Source organism: Helicoverpa armigera, chromosome 1 (genome assembly GCF_030705265.1).
Source record: "Helicoverpa armigera isolate CAAS_96S chromosome 1, ASM3070526v1, whole genome shotgun sequence".
NCBI lineage: Eukaryota > Metazoa > Arthropoda > Insecta > Lepidoptera > Noctuidae > Helicoverpa > Helicoverpa armigera.
In genome coordinates, this window is record NC_087120.1 from 11,213,366 (window position 1) to 11,234,919 (window position 21,554).

At 36.7% G+C, this 21,554-nt stretch overlaps 1 protein-coding gene across 7 annotated transcripts in view; it reads left to right on the forward strand.

Moving 5' to 3' along the window:
* The window catches only part of LOC110378182 (hepatic leukemia factor), a 109,682-nt gene that overhangs the window by 53,597 nt on the left and 34,531 nt on the right, over nucleotides 1-21,554 (forward strand). For 5 of the 7 annotated variants that reach the window (XM_049839087.2, XM_064035313.1, XM_064035330.1 and 2 more), the window contains exon 2: nucleotides 21,436-21,474. In XM_049839087.2, coding sequence (XP_049695044.1) covers nucleotides 21,436-21,474 — 39 coding nt within the window. Of the gene's footprint in view, nucleotides 1-17,776; nucleotides 17,944-21,435; nucleotides 21,475-21,554 lie in introns of those variants that run through there. The other 2 variants (XM_064035337.1, XM_064035339.1) reach the window with 2 other exon arrangements.

Genomic DNA, 21,554 nt, shown 5'->3' on the forward strand with positions numbered 1-21,554 from the left:
ATACAGCTTCCGATTACGTTACTCTGTTTACGAAGTAACTATAAAAATAGTCCGTAGTAAGTATTATTACGTTTTATTATAATCTCATTTCTGCGATATTTTTAGGGGTCACGGTCGTTACTCAGAAAAGTTCCGCTGAACTTATCGAATCTATTTACATTTTGTACTTTTTCAAGCTAGTCGTGATTACTTTACGATGTCGCTTTTAAACACATAATTTATTGCATCTGGGAATCCGGGATCCAGTGGGGAGATGAGTGGGGGCGGATGAGTGGCTGGGTCAGTGAGCGTAATCTCATTTCGTTTGCAGTTCTTCATGCGAAATAGCTCTCTCCGCATTTAGATGAAAAGCAAGCATGTTTTTCTTGTCAGAGAGTGGCGTAGTAAATAGATTAAAATAATACTGGTAAAATGGTTAGACTAGTACATATAAAAAAATGTAAAACCAGATGCGCGGAGGGTGGAGGCTGTATGTTCAACAGTGAGTGGAGATAATAGTCGAGACAGACTTTTAGTAACAGACCCAAGTTACTTCTTAATTAGTAATAATACAGTAAGTTCGTTGGAATTCCTTTTTAATTTTGTATTTCGCCCGAACGTATTCAGATATAGAACAACGTGGGAAAAACCCTGCATAGCAGCAGTGCCAAAGCACAGTCCAATTTGGTGGAGCTATATAAAAAGGTAGCTTCAATGCCTGGTGTTTTTCCGGCGCCTGCCTCAAAACACCCCACCCTCCCCCCACCCCGGGCCCTCCGGGCGACATCTCTCGACGCCTTATACTCTCCTAATTACAGCTTAATTATGAAATGGTACCTAACAGCCCTTCAGATGGCCGTTAATTCTGAAGCTAATGTAACTAGTTACCTCTCTTTTGCCCAAGTCTTTAGCACGTGTTGAATCTGTATTAAATCAATTATTTTAAACAAATAAACTGTTCAGACATCCCTGATAGTATTAGTCTACAGTGTGTAATATTAATCTTCTTAAATGTTAGTAAGTTACCGCTTCGTAGGGGAGTATAACGTAATAATATCTGGTTAGGAGAACAACTTGAGCCCGAGGCGTCGTGCGCCGGTACCGAGCGGTCAGGTGCCACCTCGCCGGTCAGATTAGCGCTGCAAGTGAGAAGCTTGTATCCGAGGTATAATACCCGACATCTGATATAGCGAACTTTAATCAAGGTATTCGAAATTGCTCTGGGAATAAAATATTTTCGGAGTAAGTTTGTGGGGCTTTCCTTTTTTAGATACATTTATTTTATTCCATTAGCCATGGTTTGGCAAGAGTATTCTATTTCGTATGCAAGGGCTGAACGGGTACTTATATTTTTGACAAACCAACGTCGTCGTGTGCCAAACGTTCTATGAAAGAAGTGAATTGTTCTTAAACCCTAGGAAAAGAAAGACATGAATTGTTTTTAAACCCTAGGAAAAGTATTCACCCCAAAAAAATATCATACCTTTCGCGTCCGACGCGTGAGGTATGAAGAATGCTCGTTCCATACTCAGGTTCGTATCTGCGAAGTGCGTCGCATTTCTCACGAAGTCCTGATATAACTGCAGGTCAGGGCTCTCGTACTCTATTATCAGCGCTCGACTAGCCGGGATTTAAAGTTTTCAAGTCTTTCATGCTTCGGGAAAAATATTTGAAATCACAGTGGAATATAAATGTATGTTTTATTTTTAATTTAGTTTAAAAGGGTAGCTTTTTATTTTGATGAAAGTGGTCCCTAAACAAATGAATTTATGCTGTTAATGTAGATCGAATAAAGGAATATTTCTGTGAAGATTACACTTTTTGAAATATTCCTCATGAAGTTTGATATAACATATCAAAAAGGTTGATGGTAATGACAGCATCCAAGGTTTACACCAGTCGTTCCCTGTTTCCATAGAGTCCCGAGGGATCTACAAAAATAATCCTGATCGGTATTGCATGTACCTAAATTGATCCTCAGATATATTCCCATAAAAGCGTAAAAAACACCCTCATTCGCACAGTGATGTGTAGGATTATTTGTAGCCGTTTCTTTATGTTGCTATTCTATAGAACAAAACCCCCTAGAAAGTCGACAGTGACTAAAATGTCAAAAAACTCAATCTTGCACTTGGCATACACTACTGTCTGTATAGCTCATGCGGAATGTGGCCTCAACAATGATTACACAAATATGACACACTATGACGTGATCATGACTAGCGTATGACAGCTAAATTGGGGGTAGCTCCTCCCCCTAGTTGAATACGTAGGTACAGATAGTTATTTGAACATGTTCATCAATCTGTTTTTAATTTTCTTTTTATAAAATCCTGCTTTTATTCCTTTGAAATATTCGTAATTAAAAAAATATAAAAACTGCAACAGACAAAAAATAAAATCACTGAAAAAGGGTACTCGTGATATTGCTTACTTTTCACTATATTATTGCTTTTCGCTGAAATAAACATAATGATAAACAAAAACAATAAACATACAGAGGCAGATAATGATTTCAGTAAAAAATCCATTTTAATCCACATGTATGAAAAAAGAACTGAAACGGACAAAGAGAATAGATTTAACTGAAAACGTACTCACGATATTAATTTTTTTGAGTCGTAATATTTTTATTTCCAATTCTAGGAAATTATTTTTCAACAGTATTACAAAAACAATTATTGTATACCCTTTATTTAATAAAAGAAAACAAACCTGGTACTACAGATTACCAAATAATTACTATATAACTGGTACTTTAACCAGGCCATTTTACAATACTATTAACAAAACTCATTCAATATCATCAAACAAATAGTAGCTAGTAGAATGCGTTTATAGAGTCTATAGCGGCATGATATTACAAAAGTTGACCAATGCGATTGCCAAGTTTGCAAATAGCCGCAATTAGACTAGCGTCCACTGTGGTTCAGTAATACAATATCTGTGTTTTTTAAATGTCAAAATATAAATGCTCTACGGAAGTACGGATCCGATTATACCCATGTGACTTCTTAGCAGTGTAGAGTGCAGTTCCAACTTATATTGAACCAGTTTACCTACGCTTTCAGACGAAATATGTAAACGGCTTGCTAATTAGGAATCGAATTCACCAGTGTCGCAGTAAGCACGCTTTGCCGCGACTCTAGCAAAAGTTCGCTCATTCCTCGCTGTAAAATAAATTATTATTAAGCTCTCAACTAATAAATTAAAGGACTTATTGGATAATCTGATTTGAATTGTTTGGAAGCTAGTTTAAAGGTAAACTGCTCGGAGCTATTTGTTTTGTGGCCATTCATTTTCTTGCTTTTATTTCGTATTTGACAACTAAATGCATCTTTTGTTTTTTGCGATACGTCATTTCACAATGAATCAAAGTAAAATACTAGTTAAGTGGGCCGTGCGTCGTGACCGGTGAATACCTAGCATTGCTTGACAATTAACATCTTTATGACCTCGTTGATTGTATGACTATTTCGGTTCTGACTTACGTCGATAACAAATTTTACTAGATACAATAATGATTCCGAAAATTTAAAATTAATGAGTAAATCCTTTCTAATAATTTAAATACGTCAGTCGGTCTGTCTGTTACCTTTCCTACGGTAGACTACTGAACCTAGTCATAGGTACGCAGATAGTCTGAGGCCTGAGAAAGAACATAGGCTACTTTTATCCGAGTCCAAGAATAGTTCCTTCGGGAATCAGAGGACCCGCGGGGAAAAGCTGGTAGTCAAAATTATAGCTAAAACATGAAATGTAATACCCAATTAGTATAAACGAATGAAGCTTTGAAGCTAAAATATACTAATATTATCCCTCATTAATTATTTCCGAGTATTTACACTATTTGGTTATAGTGTAATTAACATTATTTGATGAAGAATTAATAGGAAATCTAGTGATATAGTGAATTTCAATATTTACTTAACTTAAATAAACCTGTTGATGATTCAAATAATATTTAACGCAAGTGCAACTTAATCTAATTAGAGATTAGAAAATGCTTTTGCTAACAAATGACACTTATGTTGCATTGTTGTACTTTGCTTATACACTACTGCTGAAGGATATTTCTGTGTTACCCGTTCGAATTATACTTTTACTGATATCGTAATTTACCTTAATTTAGGGTCTTGCAACTTGCAACACATTAACGAGTTCCACTTACCGTGGGAGTTGCAGTGGGTGCTGTCACTGAGGGTGTTCTGGCGTCGCGGCGTCTCCTGCTTGTCGCCAACGCGGCGTCCCGTGGCCGGCACGCCGTCTACAGGCCTCACGACCCCACCCCACCCCCAATAACCTCCCCTCGCCCCGTAATCACTCCATCGCATTTATTATAGAATGATATTAGAGCCCCCCTGGCCGCCGTGCTTTGTTCAACACCGTTGTGTTGACTGGCCGAGCCTTTAATACAAGAATGAGTCACGCGATACAGGACTACGACTGTTTTGTAAGCATTCTAAATAAGTTATAAGTTTCGGTTTTGTACGCGTTTTAATGAGGCTTTCTAGTCTTGAATTAAAATATGGCTTCAATATTCTGGCAAGATTTGGGCCAAATTAAGAGAATGTTGTTGTTTTCAGAGGAAAATTAAGATTACAAAATTCGTGATCTATTAACTAACCAACTAACTGACTACCATTGCGAGGCGAAATGTTATAACAATTAGGATTGACGTTAGATTCAGATTAATTCAGGATTGCCATTTAGCTGTTTCTATTGTATGGCAGATGAGTTCTGTTAGTAAATACAAACATATACCTATAATATTATGGACAGCAACAATCAGTTAATTAATATGTCATTAATTGAGGTTAAACCATCGCCAATATAATTAAAAATAGATATCCAATTATTCTCCATCAACAACCGTTGGACGTAATTAACATATGGATTTTAGACCTAGTAATAATCATGACATTATTACTGCAGCTGTCGAAATGGCGTGATTATCTAATGGTTGTACATTTGGGTAAGTAGATAATCTTGAGTAGGGCATTCTCCGCCCGGGACCCCCCGTGTCCGTGGGAGCGAACCGCTGCTCGTGAAAATCCACCTTTCTTTATAATGTCACGACGATTGACGAGAGCCTCAACACTTCAACCTTCGTGCCTTCACGGTGAACGTCCCTCCTTCAATGTACTTTTCATTAATAATTAATCTACGCTAACAATTTGTTGGTTTACGCTTTTGTTTAGCTAAGACTGTTTCAAGCCAGTTTCAGTACTATTTCCTTATTTTGTTCTCTCGTCTTTTATTATGAAGTGAAGACTAATTAAATAACTAGAGATTAGACGCGTGTTAGACTCGCGCCTCGAGTCGTCAGGTCACATGCCGGCTTTATTATTTTATTTGAGTCGTAGTGTCGTGCACTCGCTGCCTGTTGTCGTAGGTCAAGGTTCACAGCTGACACACATTAATTTCAAAACATTCGTGTTAATCACGTAACGACAGTACGGCTTCTTTTTTATACGAAGTGCCATTTTATCTTTATTTTGTTAAAGATAACTTCGTTTTGTTTGTTACTGACAAATAAAAATCTGATTATTTTGTTTGAGCGACTGGATTTTGGGTTCGTAAGGCGATCGGTTCATGTAATACCAGTAGGTACACGGCAACACAGTAGTGCCAAAGCAACACAAAGGACAAGCCATACACACGTCAATATGGTTATGATGAGCTTAGCCATTCTATACCGTAGGCTTTGAAACTCACTAATAAGACATGCTATTCAATACAACGTGCTTCAGGCTTTGATGCTCATGCTAATAAGACGAGCTATTCAATACAACATGCTATGCGTACGTACTCCCCACCCCTCACAGCTTGCAAATAATAATATGTCACAGTTAACACGAAACAAGGATACAAAACGAGGCTTCGGGCTCGGTAGACAAGTGGCGCCGACAACGATATAAATTTCAAACGACACATTCGAAGTGCCGCCTTACTGCGAACTCTTTATAGAGGTGGTAGACCCGCGCAGGGAAATGATACCGCCGTGAAAAATTAATGACACCCCTCGGATATGTGGCGACCCACTGACATATAGGTAGCATCGAGTGCGGCGAACGCATCGAACGAAACGAATTTAAGAGTTCTTTATATCTCTTAAATCGTGTGGAAGCTCGCATGCTTCAAAAAATTCGATCGAGTCAAATTGCAAAATCAGTCGAGAGGTCCGAATCTGGATTAGTCATAACGACAGACAAATTCGGATGACGTTATCAGATTCAAGCGGTTAAGGTTGTGTATGAAACGTGTAAAGGAGAAACTTAACATCGATTTCTTCTCAGCGTTTGGCTTGGATAAGTATCCCGAAAATTTCAATTTTACTGCGTTCGACTCCGATAGGTGTGCGCTCACCATTTTGAGCTGTTGACCGACTAGGTACGGACATTATGACTGAAATGTAATTTTATTTTTGCACATACTTGAAAGGAGGTGCTTAGCCGGCTAATCGCATTTATATTCCGTCAATGTTTACTTCTGTGTTTACTCATTACAAAATATATCAAAATAAACTTTATTTTCAAGACGCGTTTACCCTGAGATTGTTTAAACAGGTAAATAGCAAAAAATATCACCAAGGGGGAAATCCATCGTTCGAGGTGTGATGACTAAATAAGTATGTTTATATTAATATTTGTAGATCTGACTCTGGCTGAATAATACTATTTTGTACTTACTTGAAGAGGAAAAGTCAATTGTTTTAAAGTACATTTCTTTGAAAATAGAATACCACTTTTTAAGTAAGAAAAAGTTAAGAATAATTATTTACGACTTGTTTCCAGTTTTTTTCTTCTAATTTGTAACACTTGAACTGACCAAAAGGCGTGTAATATAGCTGTCTGTTTCTGTTTACTATGAAACTCGGCGTGTTGTGACGAATTTCGCCCGCGGCCAATAGATGAAATTAATTGAATAACACAACTTAATTGAAACGATAGCTGTTGTTACCGCACTGTCGATTTTAGCATAAAAACAAAACTTGTTTTGCGTTATGTTGCTATGTAGCTAAAGTATCAAATACTAGGTATTATACTGTGGTAACTTCTTCCCGTACCCGGATAAAATACCTATAGCTTATGTCATCAAGGGATGGTGTAGCCTCCCGATAGTGTAATAATTTTTCATATCTGTTCAGTAGTTTTGAGTCTCCGGGTGCAAACAAAAAAAAAACCTCTTTATATTGTTACTACAGAAGTAGGTATAGATTATTCTTGTCTAGGTACATATGAAAAAAAAACTTCCTCTATATACATCTAGAGACTATAGATGTACAGGTATTTCTCTACTTCACATCTTCTGGTATAGGTATATTCGACAAAGGTCGGCTACCGAGGAACACCTACATATCCAAACCTTTGCTAGATCCAACGGTGCGGAAGTAGGGTGCAGTTGTACAGCCTCCTCTAGTGGAGTTACTTGGTATTTATACCTGGCTTGGAACCGTTATGTGTTACGTCTTAGAAACTTTGAGTAGAGACTACTTTTTTTGAAGCACTGGTATTTAGAAATACTGTCATATAGGACTTGTGATACTTGTTTTACGAACGCTTTGAAATAATAATCAGACCAATAAACTGATACCTGTAATGCTTTTTTTTTGCTAAAATTACTCATAAGAAAGCTCTACAAAAATAACAGCGACATTAATTAGGTGGCATTAAAACACCTTTCAAGGTTTTTTGTACGACTCAATTGTAATTTCTTTAAAACAATGGACATATATTTTGATTTAAAAATGAAAAATATTTGAAGAAATCTGTTTTTCCTACATTCGATGAAGTTAATAAGCGACTTAGCTCTTCAATAATACAAATCTAATACTAAATTCCATTTGTGATGCTTACTTATTGAGACATCAGTCGAGAGTGTAGTACACTTGCAGGCAGTGTCAATTGTCCTCAAACGCTGGATTAGATAGACACGCCAGCGACACACTGGCATGCATTGGTTTACCTGAGCTCGAGCTGTCACTTTACTGTCAATGAGAATCACTTCACTTCACAGTAGAACTGGATGAAGTGGACATTTGACTTCTATCAGACTTTGAGAGATTACTATCTGTTTATTTGCAAATAAGGCTGTAGTTTTGTAATTAATGGTTTGGTAATGCTTAATCATTGAAATATATGTCGAGAGTGATACCTGTTCAAAGCATGCAGTACACTTGTAGCCAGTGTCAATTGTCCTCAAACGCAGGATTAGATAGACACGCCGGCGTCACGCTGTGGCATGCATTGGTTTACCTGAACTCGAGCTGTCACTTTACTGTCAGTGAGAATCACTCCACTTCACAGTCGGGATGGAGTAGATGTTTGACTCCTGTGTCGGAACTTGGGAGAATTGTAATATGTTCATTGGAAAATAAGACTCTAGTGTAACAACTGGTAACCTAGCTTCCGCCCGCGGTTTCACCCGCGTCCCGATATAACTGCTTCCCGGATAGTGACAAAAACTATCCTTTGGCATTCTCCCGGGTCTAAGCTACCTCCCCTCTAATTTAGCGTGATCGGTTCAGTCGTTCACGCGTCATGGCGTGACCAAGGGATATAGGGATTTATAAAATACAATCACTGATACATGGTATAAGTAGGTAATGCATTAATCCGTATTTTGTTTGGTCTCGTTAGTTCACCACTTGTACGGCCACAAATATTCGTTAACATTGCATTTAATTTACAAATGAAAAACGGAAATTGTCTGTTTCATGGTTAATTCGATTATCATGTCACAATAGCGATTTTCATCGAATTTCGATTAAAATTAATTTACAATTATTTTTGCAGTAATGAATTGTTGCAATAAGTAATGAATTGCAGTCCTTCACATAATGTTTACTCGTTCATTAACGAATTGGTTTGTTTACCTTTGAAATGCACTGTGTGGGTTTGTTTGATGATACTTTCGCCATTGGATTACAATCAGGACCAGGCTATGCGGTACAAAGCATTGTACGAGTACACTACCAAAGCCGGACCACGACAAAAGCGTTATCTATCCCTTTGACTCCAAGACTTATGCATATTTGATAGACTAGGTTACACAAAACGCGTTTGTCAGCTCCCTTCGAAGCCTGGAGTCAGTGGCGGCCCTAGGGGTGTGCGAACTGTGCCATCGCACAGGGCCTCGCGCTTGGGGGGCCTCGCGCTACAACCCACACTAATATAAAAAAAAATATAGTCCTCAATTTAACAAAAAGTTGGAACACCAAAGTAACAAAAACAACTGGCTCTCGATCCAGTCACGGATTTTTTTTATTTTTGCTTAATTTCAAGTTTAATTTGAGAGTCTTTAAACAAACAATTTAAAAAAATTCGCGCTCGCTACGCTCGCGGCTGTTCACTTGAAAGTACTTTTCCTTCTAACTTGATTAGAGTTTTGGGACATGAATGTATTCATGTCCCAAAACTCAAAAATTTTCGCGCTCGCTACGCTCGCGGCTGTTCACTTGAAAGTACTTTTCCTTCTAACTTGATTAGAGTTTTGGGACATGAATGTATTCATGTCCCAAAACTCAAAAATTTTCGCGCTCGCTTCGCTCGCGATCTCACCTTGCACTGTTGTTTGTTATACATGTTTAGGTGCTTTACTGAGCCAAAGCTATAAAATTTTTGAGCTCGCTACGCTCGCGGGTGCTTTACTTTCCACTTGTTTTGTTTTTTCATCCTTTTTTAGGCGAACCTAGTTGCGCCGCTTTTAAGTGCTTTTATTAACAAGAAAATAACTCCTAGTTTCCGTATGAACTTTCTTATTTAAGACGTTCGAACTACTCAAGTCACAATCTTTCAATACATAGGGGGCGCTTGGATCATGATTGCACCCGGGCGCTACATGAGCTAGAGACGGCCCTGAATCAGTTATACGAAGAGCTGAATATTATCTCGGTGCTGAAATATATATTAGAAAATAATTTAACTGAAATTTATCCCACTACCGAAATACATAGTCTTGAGAATTCGAATAATAAAATAATCATATCGAAAAAGCAGTTTTCGAGGTTTAAAATTATTAAAACATGTTTAAAGAATTCGATGACACAAGATATATAAACTGTAGTAAAAATAAAATGTTATTAATTTGTTTAACTTGAGCATTTCTCCTCAAACATGACGATTAGCTAAATCAAAACACTAGCTTACTCTCGCAACACATACTTTTCACGTAGGACAAAGGGCCTCGCATAGACCTGCCGCACCTAGCCTCGCAATGGCTAGGGCCGCCGCTGCCTGGAGTGCATCAGCTAGGGTTGCCACTATAAATAGTATCGGTCAACGGGTCAGCGTTTAGCGGAGCGAAATATGATTTTATTCTCGACACCCCTTCGTCCTGGTCACGCCGGGAGCTATTTCCATCGAGCAGGTTTATTTACGGATAGTTCCAGTAACCTGCAATATTTGTTATTCATCGGAAACTTTTTCTGTTTACTTAGTTCACGAGTGGTTTTTGGAAAAGCTTTGAAACACCACAAACAAATATTGTGTGCATTGAAACAGTTACACCACAAACAAACACTGTGTGAATCGAAATGATTACATCCAAAAATGTATGGTAGAGGCATAGTGAAATACTTTTAAAGATAGTTTTAAACATTGTTATGAATCCTACAAGCCTAGTCACCCTGCGACCGCGGACACCGCAAACAATTAATCCGTATCATCATAGTGTGAATCAACTACACAATAACCGATATGTTATTATTAAATTAAATTAAGTCTTCCCTTATTATTTTAATTAAATAAAGTAAATGTTCAAAATATTAAGAAATATGTGCCGATAAAGGAAAATATAAATTGTACGGAAAATAAAGCTAATAATAAATAAAGGTTCACGATATGAAATTGAGCAGGAGTCTAATACCTTGTAAGTGCGTATTTCGATAGTGTTCTGAACACGAGAAGGCTTTGCCCGCCCACCCTGAAGTAATGATGTTCCCGCGTAATGGCCGATTGTGAAACATGCTCCGTAATATTGCACACATAATTTAAATTACATTACACGAATTTCTGAAAACATATTCGATATGTTTTACACGCTTTGTAGCGTTCTGACGATGATTTATTTACCTGCAGGGAAGCACTCGGAGTTCGAAATAACTATTTTGTGTTTGTACGCAATCTGCAGTACAAACACACCAACAATTTGAATTCAAAGGAATTTAATTATATTCTGAATTGATAAGAGGATTTGGTATTCAGTATTTGCTGCAAGTAATTACATTTGAGGATTAAGTTGCAGGTTTTTGGAAGTATTCAAAATTCGATGTAATATTTTTCATATTAAATTAATTGAGTGAATGAATACGTTGAATATACTGAGTTCTGCTCATGCGGGAATTACTCTCTTTGCATGTTTAAGTGATTTATTTGATCGAGTAATTGATTCAAAAGTAACATTAAAATTATTATACAAATGATACATTGCATCAACCAGACAGTGAAGTGTAAAAATATAGGTACCTAAGTAATATCTAAAGTGCGAGTTAGACTAGAAGTAGGGGATCGAATTCCGATAGCATCGGTGCGCGGCCCGAGTTCAGGTATCATTGGAAAACTGCTGACACTCCAGCAAGCTGTCTCTTTATTGTTATTATAATGGAACGATATTGAAGCTTCGTGAGATTTCCACCGATAAAAGCTACTGTTTAAAATACTATATAATATTAAAGTTTAAAATATCTCAATAATGTAACAGGTACAGAACAGATTACAAAGATAATTATTATTAATGTAAGTTCTATAATCTAATCATGTCGATTAGCTACGCTTACAGTAATTATCTTTAGCCAGGTAGGGCGTGGGTGATAGTATCGCTGTGCCGACCAGTCTTCGCTATGTATCATCAGGTAACGCCCGCATAAAAAAACTCTATGCTCTTAAAGAATTAACCAGTTTAGATTACCTTAGGTACCCAATCAAAGATTCAAAGCTGAGCGCCCACACAGCAAAGAGTAGCCTGAAGCCTGTTTGAAAATTGAAAAAACTGGCGTTGGGAAAAAATCCATACTATGGATCTTTGTATGGCTTTTGCAAACTATGGAGCAATTCCCAGTTTTACCGGGAGTTACATACATAGAACGACTGCCCATGTGAATTTCTCAAACCCCCTTCGGTGAGACTAAGCAAAAATTGATCATAGTATAATTCTTAGACTCGCGACTCTCGACTCTCTTGAATACATTCATTAAAATAAAATTATTCAGAAAAAAAATGTACCTATCTAAAACGAAAAATCTTAAAGTAGGTAATTTTTACTAAACATTGATGAACATACTTGTAAATAATATTAATTTTCATTTGCACAAAGACGGCTATGACTCAAATATTTTTCGATCTGTGTCGCCCAAGATAGGAAAACTAATTATTAGTCTGTAATCAATTCGCTAATCAAATGCGTAAATAGTGAAATAGCTAATCAAACGCTTCTCTCTTCATTTAAAGATAATCTTTTTATAGTGGTATTAGTGTTCTACTTTTACTGCCACTGACTGCTAAAGATGCCAGACATATCGTCACATTACATAGGGATTACGATAGTATGGTCTTCCATTCACCTCTCCATCCATCATAATTCATTCTCGAACCCTTAATCTATCATCGAACATTCTAATATCACGATTGATTACTTCAATGACTCATTGTCGCCCAGCCTAATCCAATAATGGAAGAACTTGAGGTCTATTTCAATAAATTGTAAACTTAATCTTATCGACCTGAAATCTGTCTTAATGGCTGGAATATTAGTGGTAATTCTCAAACTAAAAATAAAATATTTGGGTCCATTTTTCCCTACCATATAACTGCTTACTTAGAAACTTGAACGTGAAATTAATAGTTAACAATTGTTTTAAGTAGGTACATTGACGTTTATATATTCAGCGGACTTCTGCGTAAAAGTCCCAATAAACAATTTAAGGTTACAACATCTTAATGCGGAAACACGGCACCAAATTCAGCGTCTGCGCACGGTCAGTTTAGGCACGTTTGACCAATTGTCGCTTCTGTACTGTTAATTACTTGATCACACGGCAGCTTATCAAGTGTATGCGACATACGATGATACCGTCGCAGAATGCGCCGCGCCTTCGCAACTGATTCACGAGTATTGATGCTTAACCAATACTTGATAACCTGTGATAACCAGTTACGAAATTTTAAATATGGAATAAGTATACCTAATTGTTTTTTTTTTATATGCCAGAGTGCATTTTTTATTCGAATCTTATGCTTTAATGAAAGATTTGCGGCTTGTGGTATTCCCGTACCTACTTATTCATAATGTCACAGTGGCATCTACATTAACTTGTGCAATTTTCATTTGCATGCAAGTTGACTTTCATGGAACACTAGTGGTTTCCTTTAATCGCTTACTAAGAAACTGCGGTATTCCTTCCTTTCAAACTGCGATTGATGACTTATTAATCAGAGAGACTACTTTTTCTAAATAGGTATAAGTATTGTATGTTTAGTTAAGTTTTCCTTCATCGTTAGTCATTGACCGACCAAGTTGCTAAACAACAGGAAAACCAAAATATTTGGGTTCGCAACCACAATAACAATGGCTGGGTTTCAAAAGTATCCTTTCAAATAGTCACTTATTGATATGAATTGACATGAAATTAATTAACGAAACCGACTAGGACGTCATGGTTGTCGTTTCGTCAATTTTGGTAACGATTGATAATATGTGATAAAATGAAGCAGTTCATCTAATTTAATATTCTAGTAGTATGCAGGCACATTGGCGAGTGTTAGCGGTACCGCGACAACCACAGCAGCATATTTGGCAGCGATTCAATGATTGATAGCTGCGAGCACGTCAACTAACCGAAAGTGTGCATTTTATTTGCGAACCGTGACGCTGTGACCTGCGGTAACGGTAATACCGTCAGGTACGATAACGTTGACGGTAAACTGATTACCTTAACCCTGCGGCTGCAGCGACTGGAAATTACGGCACCCTAACTTGCAGTTAGCGTAGAACGTCGATGCATTTTGATAATAAAAACGTGATTGACTGTTTTAATCACGAAAATAAATAGCAATTAATAATAAGAACTCAAATAAACCATAGTTATAGGTAAATTGCTAGCACTAAAAGGTGAAGATGACGGCATGTCAACTGTATTCATTGAATAAATCCTTTGACTTTGAAGTGAGTTCTTAAATCTGAAAAGCAATAAAAATTATGAGTAGTACCAAGTTTATGGTTTGCTTGGAACGTAAACATTAATAAATCAAGACCACTAGGAGTTTCCGTTAGTGACGGCTCAGCACATGATCTATTCGAGAAATATTCTAGTGTTGTGTCAAATACTATCTTGGTATAATAATTTTTTAACTTCGTTCAGAAGAAAATGTTACCTTAACTTAAAGAAAATTAAGTTTACAGTTCCATGGCCTCCTTATTACTTGCTAGTGCTTATTATTATAATCATTGAAGTCTAGTCTTAGTAAGAGATGAAAATGCATAAAGGGTTGATTAATATTTCAGTCAAAAAATTACAGAGATGTTAAGCATCTTCTTCTTAAACTAATTAAAACACAGCAAGCCAACGACTAGTGTGCAAAAACAAATTGATTACCTACCTTTTATTACTTACTCTGTTAATACCGTGGTAGGCCTCGAAAGGCAAAGCTATACCATTCACGAAGTCAACTGTTGGGATTCAATAAGCTAACTAATTGCCGTCGCCGCTTCGTTCCGTGCCCCGAGGTAAAAGGATGAGGTTTTTTATTATTAATAAAAAAAAACTTTAATCAAACTCCAGGTTCTGCCAGCTGTAAGAAATAAAACTACTTATTTGTTGTTTGATTTCTTTCTGAGGTAATTGATTTTCATAAAATAAAGTGTCTTTTGAAAATATGCAACAGTTTGTAGCTAATAAATTGTTCAATCACATTTATGATGAATACCAGAATTATAATTCATCCATAAATTGATTACAATGTGGGTAATAATCACTTTTGTTTCTGGAATTCGAATGCATCAAGTATTATTTTTCCACTATTATTGTGTACCATACAAAAGAGTATCGTGGAAGCGTAATGAACAGGTATTGTTAAAGCAAACAATTATGTAGGTAAGCACATACTTATATTCTGTTCGATTCCACGTATATCTATTTCATTTGGCATTGCAATTTTATCGGTAAAATATTTTCGCTTGAAAATTGAATTTTTCAAGTCTATAGAAATATACGAAGGAAAATATTTTGTTATTACTTGGTAGAGTTTCTTTGAAGGGTTTAATAAGTAAGCCCTTCAGGTAGGTCTGGTGAATGGGCGTCATGTTGTAATGTCTACGGGTCAGATGGCTGGTGTCTGTTGTCACAATGTGCCATTGGTTACACGACTCCTGGCCGAGGTCACTGCTGCTGGCCTCACCAACGTGCGAGATGCACGTGCGCAAAAACCCTTAGACATCTCATTATCTACCTCTATAGATCTAAGCTTGAGCCCTTAGTGTCTATTGAACCCACGAAATTGTATAAGTAGGTACGTGTTGCTGCCATTGATGAATTTTGGTCTAAAAGCAGTCGACTGGCTACACTAACTATTCTTCGTACCTAACACATTTTGTTTTAGTATTCTTTAACTATTTTATTGGTTACTAATATCGACTTTAGTACCTACTTACTTTATGATTGAGCTGTTAAATTCTTTAATGACATATTTAATTGAGTAGCTTAGGTACCTACATGGCAGTACATCGGAATTGATTCAGAGATGGATGATGGTAAAATTAATTGTGACAATTTTTGTAACAGCTCTTCACTTAAGATCGACAAATCCGGGGCAAATGGCTACATGGAACCTACACAATTATACCTTATTATTTTTTCTGCCACGGATCCGCACGGCTAACTACAAACTGCCCAGGAGTCATCGGCCGCTACAAGTAGGTTCCACTACAAGCGACGCGAGCGCAGCGATTCTTCCAAACTCCGCAAATTACATCATGGCCGCGCCTTCGTTTGCAATGCAATCAAATACAGTAGGTAGTGTAGTAAGATTGACCTTGACTTCACACCGATGACGCGGAATATGCAACCAACATATTTTTATAGGTTATCTTATCGTTTTTTTATACTTATCACACAAATTACTAAATAGCAATCAAATAGGTACCTACCTAATTTTATTTGAATAGTTTTACTATTTTTAACATTCATAAATAATTCAAAGATTTCTTTAGGCACCTGTTTTATGCGTAGTCGACACTTACACCTATGCTAATATTATTTATGTAGGTATTCACGTCTTAATTTTGGCTGAACTACAACAAAAACTATGTTCCGCACAGTGGTTTTTATACTCGTAGATTCGTACACAGAAAATTTAACTAGGTATTTAAATTTTACCGAATAATTACTGTCTGATATTTTAGTAACTAACCACAAAATTACCTCTCGCGAATTAAAGTCAAGATCCTTTAGATTTTTATTTAAAACACCTTTCGTTTACAAGTGAAACTGTGGATTAAAATAACTACGTAGTTATAAATGTCCCTGCCTTCTATGATTCCATACTAATATTAAAATGCAAAAGTAACTCTGTATGTATGTGGGGTTTAACAAAAACTGCTGTACCGATTTATGCAGGTAAATAAAAGAACATTGACCACTCGCGGGAAATAGCTATTAAGTAATAAGCATTCCTGTTATCCTTGAGGTAGGTTAACTATTATTACTTAGTTTATGGATCAAATTGAAGTTTATCACCTCTATATTAATTACCTTGACAGTTTAAAGTAACAAGTTATGTTAGGCCTAGAAATAACCCCTAATGGGTTATTTCTCAGATTACAGAATATTTAATTCGCCTAATGCCTAAAATGCCTAAAAAGTATCGAGGCAGGTAAGTAAGTTGAACATAATATTAATTACATAGGTGGACATGTATCTACCTACCAAAATATATAAGCCAAGTATAAACAAGGACGGATAAGCCAAGCATTTCTTGTGTCCAAAGGTTGCGTTGCGCGGACCGAAAAACACAAAAAAAAGCCAAATGCGAGTCGGACTCGCCTACCGAAGGTTCGAATGATAATGATTCTAGATTATAATAGGAAGAACAGCAAGTTTTAGCTACAAATCTATCGAGCTGTCGTAAGTTTATACCTCAAACCCTGAATGGTCGTAAGCGCCCCATTACCCCGTACATAATAGACCTATCTTTGGACTACCTTCCAGCTAGGTCAGAAAGGCTGAAAACAGGCATTGTGACAGATATTCTGCCAATAAAAATAGATTAAATTCTCTGGAGTTAAACAAGACCCTGACCAAATGACCAAACACAGTCCGAAAAGGTCAACTAAATATTCCGCAGAAATTTTAATTAATTTTCTTGTCGCTTAATTTGCCGACCCATCCATTATACGTATCGCGGCACGCTCAAGGCCGATTCGTATTTTGTTCCGCTTTACCACACTGTTTCTAAGATTTTAGAGGTGTACCCACTAATGACCCACTACGGGTGTATTGGTAGTTCACATGGCAGGCAAGTTGCATTCTGTCTGGCAAGCGGTTACTCACTTTGTTATTATCGCATAGCACCGCGTGCTCGTGTCCACCAACGATGTCACGTTGTGTGAAATTATGTCACATTACGTGTAATAGCGAGAGTTGTAAACAAGGGGCGCAGTGGCGACATCTACACACAGCCGCGCCACTCGCAGCTGTGGCCGTCACGTGCTGAGCGCGCCTCTGTTTTACCGACGCGTGCGTCGCCCGCCAATGGTGAAACGCGCTGCAGTTACCGACAACATGCCGCGAACCAATCGCAACAAAGTACACTTTGGTCACAGTGCGCACATGTGACCGGTCGGAACTTTTGTCCTAAAATTACTTCTTTTGGAAAACTTGAGAAACTTAAGTAATTTCATGTATTTGTGATATATATTAAAACGAGGGAGTGTGAACTATTTAATTTTAAGTGATTATGAATCGAAACGGTGAGTAGTTATGGTGGGTTGTATTTCCTTATTTAGCCTTCGGCTCGCTAGCGCCATCAGTGGGGACAGCAACGTGCCACAGTTTTACGTAGTCTTAACTCTATTCCAATAATTGTGAACACGCTTCATAGATGTCGCTGTTAGAAGTTATATTTGTATGTAACAGCGTATATAGCAGCATTCGTATAGGTACTTTGGTATAGGTACAGCAGTTAAATTGTTTAACATTTTTTGTTATCGCGAAACAGTAATTGAAAATCACATACATTTTTCAATTGTAATTTTATGATGACGTCTGAGATTATAGACAGCTCGCGTCATTCAATTTCATTTTCGAAGTTCTTTAAATATGTATTATGAATGGTAAATAACATGAGGTAGAAACTTTGGTTGCAATTATTCAACGATAGATGTCGTTTGTCAAGCATTCGTGCACTGGAAGACAAAAGTAACTCATTAGCCAATGCCAATCATTTGTTTTAATTGCCTTCTATGTATTGAGAACTACGACGTTCCTTTAAGTAATTACAGCCATGTCGTCATGTGTCCATAATATTACTTCGCTCTCAATGCGCCTAGTCAAGTGGTCTCACCTGCATTATACATACATACTTATTTACCTATTAAATAGTTATTGCCTATAGGTATCTTATTTACATAGCCGAGTCGTACCTGTGATAAGACATGAGGATACGATTGATGAAAGGAAACGAAGACGTAGCTGTCTGCTACATTATGAGTGGGTACTTACTTGTACACAAATATTATGTCCTCATAGGTATTAAAAGTTACTTATACTGAATTATTACTGATACTGACTTATAAGTAACTTATACTGAAGTTATCTATTTTAGAGGTACCATACCTTAGTTAAATATTTTTTAAGTACTTAAAAAGGTATAAATACCAAATACAGATGTCGCTGTTCGCTCTGAAAAGCTCCATCTTTCTCCTGCCAATAAAAACGAGTTACTGAGATTTTGAAGGTTCCCGTTTCCACTTAGGTGAAAGGATCATAACACCATCTACTTTTTACACAATGTGGCTTAGTATACCGTCCTTTGGGTTTAAAAGATTCACTGAAAGAGGAATTTCAGTTTATAACGTCATTTTTTTGAATCCTGAAAAGTCTTTCTTCGTAGATAATTCTTACCTTAAAATAAAATACCAACAATTTTTCAGTAGCTTTGATTCGAATAACATAGATGGCGGTACGCTTTCAGTTGTACCATTGTACCAGTATTCATTATGGACAAATTGACGATACCATTCAGTAAACAATAGAGAAAATGCGTGTGTAGTTGTGAAGCCCCGTGACTCGCGTATTTAGTGTGAGTCCTATACCTTCATATGAAGTTGGACTACAATTAATTTAACTGTTTTTTTTTTAATATGAATTGTTTTTTTTTTGTCTCTAATCCACCTTACTATGAAATGTGTTTAAATAATACCGACTTTATAGACCGTTAACTTTATTTGATATGACAGTTTAAACGTAGTGCTAATGTCGGTGCTTTTAAAGTCCACGTTTTATAATAAGGCTGTCATTGAACATCCTTGGTAGTCAAAAGCCAGTAAGTCTGACGCCAGTCTAACCAAGGGGTATCGGGTTGCCCGGGTAACTGGGTTGAGGAGGTCAGATAGGCAGTCAAGCACTGGTACTGGAGATGGAAGCCGACCCCAACATAGTTTGGGAAAAAGGCTCGGAGGATGATGATGTTTTATAATAAGGTGGATAAAGTTTATCATCATCATCTGCCTAGCCCTTTGCCAACTATGTTGGGGTATGCTTCCAGTCTAACCAGATACAGCTGAGTACCAGTGTTTTTCTTGAAGCGACTGCTTATCTGACGTCCTCAATAAAGTGAAAGTTTCAGACGCATAATACGATACGCATGCTATCTATCTGAACAGGCAACCTTAAGGTTGGAATAGTACTTTCCTGAAAAGGCCATTTCAAACTCCATACGTAGTTACATTCACATCACAGAGTACTTTATTATCACATAAAAATAATTTCATATTACGCATAACTTTACAGCTTATGCTAATCTAGACTTCCACAAAGCCTCGTGTTTGTTTCGGCATTTCTTCTTTTATCTGAGCTTGTTAGTCATATGGAATATTCACGAGTTCCAATAGTCATTTGATGTGTAGATGTGGTGTTATACCTAAATTGCAAAATAAACAATTTCATTTAACCTCATATTTATTGCAAAATCATTTAAGCAAAAGTACAATTGTAAGTTGTATTTCCGTTTTTAACGTGACTTTCGAAACTGTTCCCGCTTTTTGTCGAAAACACGTCATCAAATACGAAATCATAGTGACGTCATTGCTGAATTACGTGAAACTTTTAATATTTTCACCCTCTTTTTTAACTTACTTAATTTTATTGCAAAATTTTCTTGGCCGTTTTGATATTTGCTAAACCATAACTTTTCTTTTTATGGTGTTTATGACGTCATGAATGGGGTATATTTAATTTTAATCATTTTCCTTTTAGTGTATTTTTAAATTATTTATTTTTACTTCACGGTCATTTGATCATGTTAAAAAATATTTAGAAGATACGTGCTAACAAAATGTAGGTTCTAGATAAAGCTAGATAGTACGGTTCCTGACCTGTCACAACATAGGTCAATGTCAGCAACGTTGATCTTTGCCGCGAGATGATTGCATGAGCGATTGTTTATGCTTATATGCATTATTGGCATTATGCAAACCTGTGTAGACTAAGCTATGTTTATTTTTCTTATGCCGTTCATGTCCTACTAGACTAAGCAAATCTTCGATACCTGACGAATTTGGTCTCTAAGGATTCTTTGTGTGCGAATGTATGCTGGTCATGGACTCGCACCGAAGCGCACCTACTCATTTTTGTTCGCGCACAAATCTGCGCAAACAAATTTGAATTGAATTTTGCAAACAAATATTATCTCAATCTTTATACTAATCTTAGAGACCAACGGTCGGGTATCCAAGATTTGGGTAGCATTATAGTATAGGGTAGTGTCCAGGGTCGAAATAATGAAATAATATTTAGTCCGCTTTTTAGATAATCAAAAAATATTGGATACGTATTTTTTCTTTTTTTAATTAAACATAAAATGACAAAGATAATACACTTCAAAAATTAGGAGTGGGGGCCTTTTACGTCACAGTGTCCTGAAAATTGTAGCAACTTGTGACGTCACACTCAACTTTAACACGCTATATCTTAACAAGTTCTGATCCAATTTAAAAAAGAAAAAATACGTATCGCTTAATTTTGGACAATCTACAAGACGGACTAATTATTATTTTTTAGGAAACTAGCCTATTGCATCATATATCTTTAAAAATGAATGCAATTTAAAAGAGAGAATGGTATGGGTGATAGAGTGCAAAGATTTATGCTTGCCAGTTTTTCTTTCTTTATTAGAAGGTACAGAGATATTATACAAAATAATAATACTAATGGCACTAATACAATGTATTTTCTGTTTTCAGATTTCCTGAGCCACGGGGCTAGTTTCAACAAAAAATACGGTTAGTACAACTTTTTTTCATGGACTTTTATACTGCTCTAGGCCTGATGTTACAACTGCCTTCAAACAGTGTCCTGACAC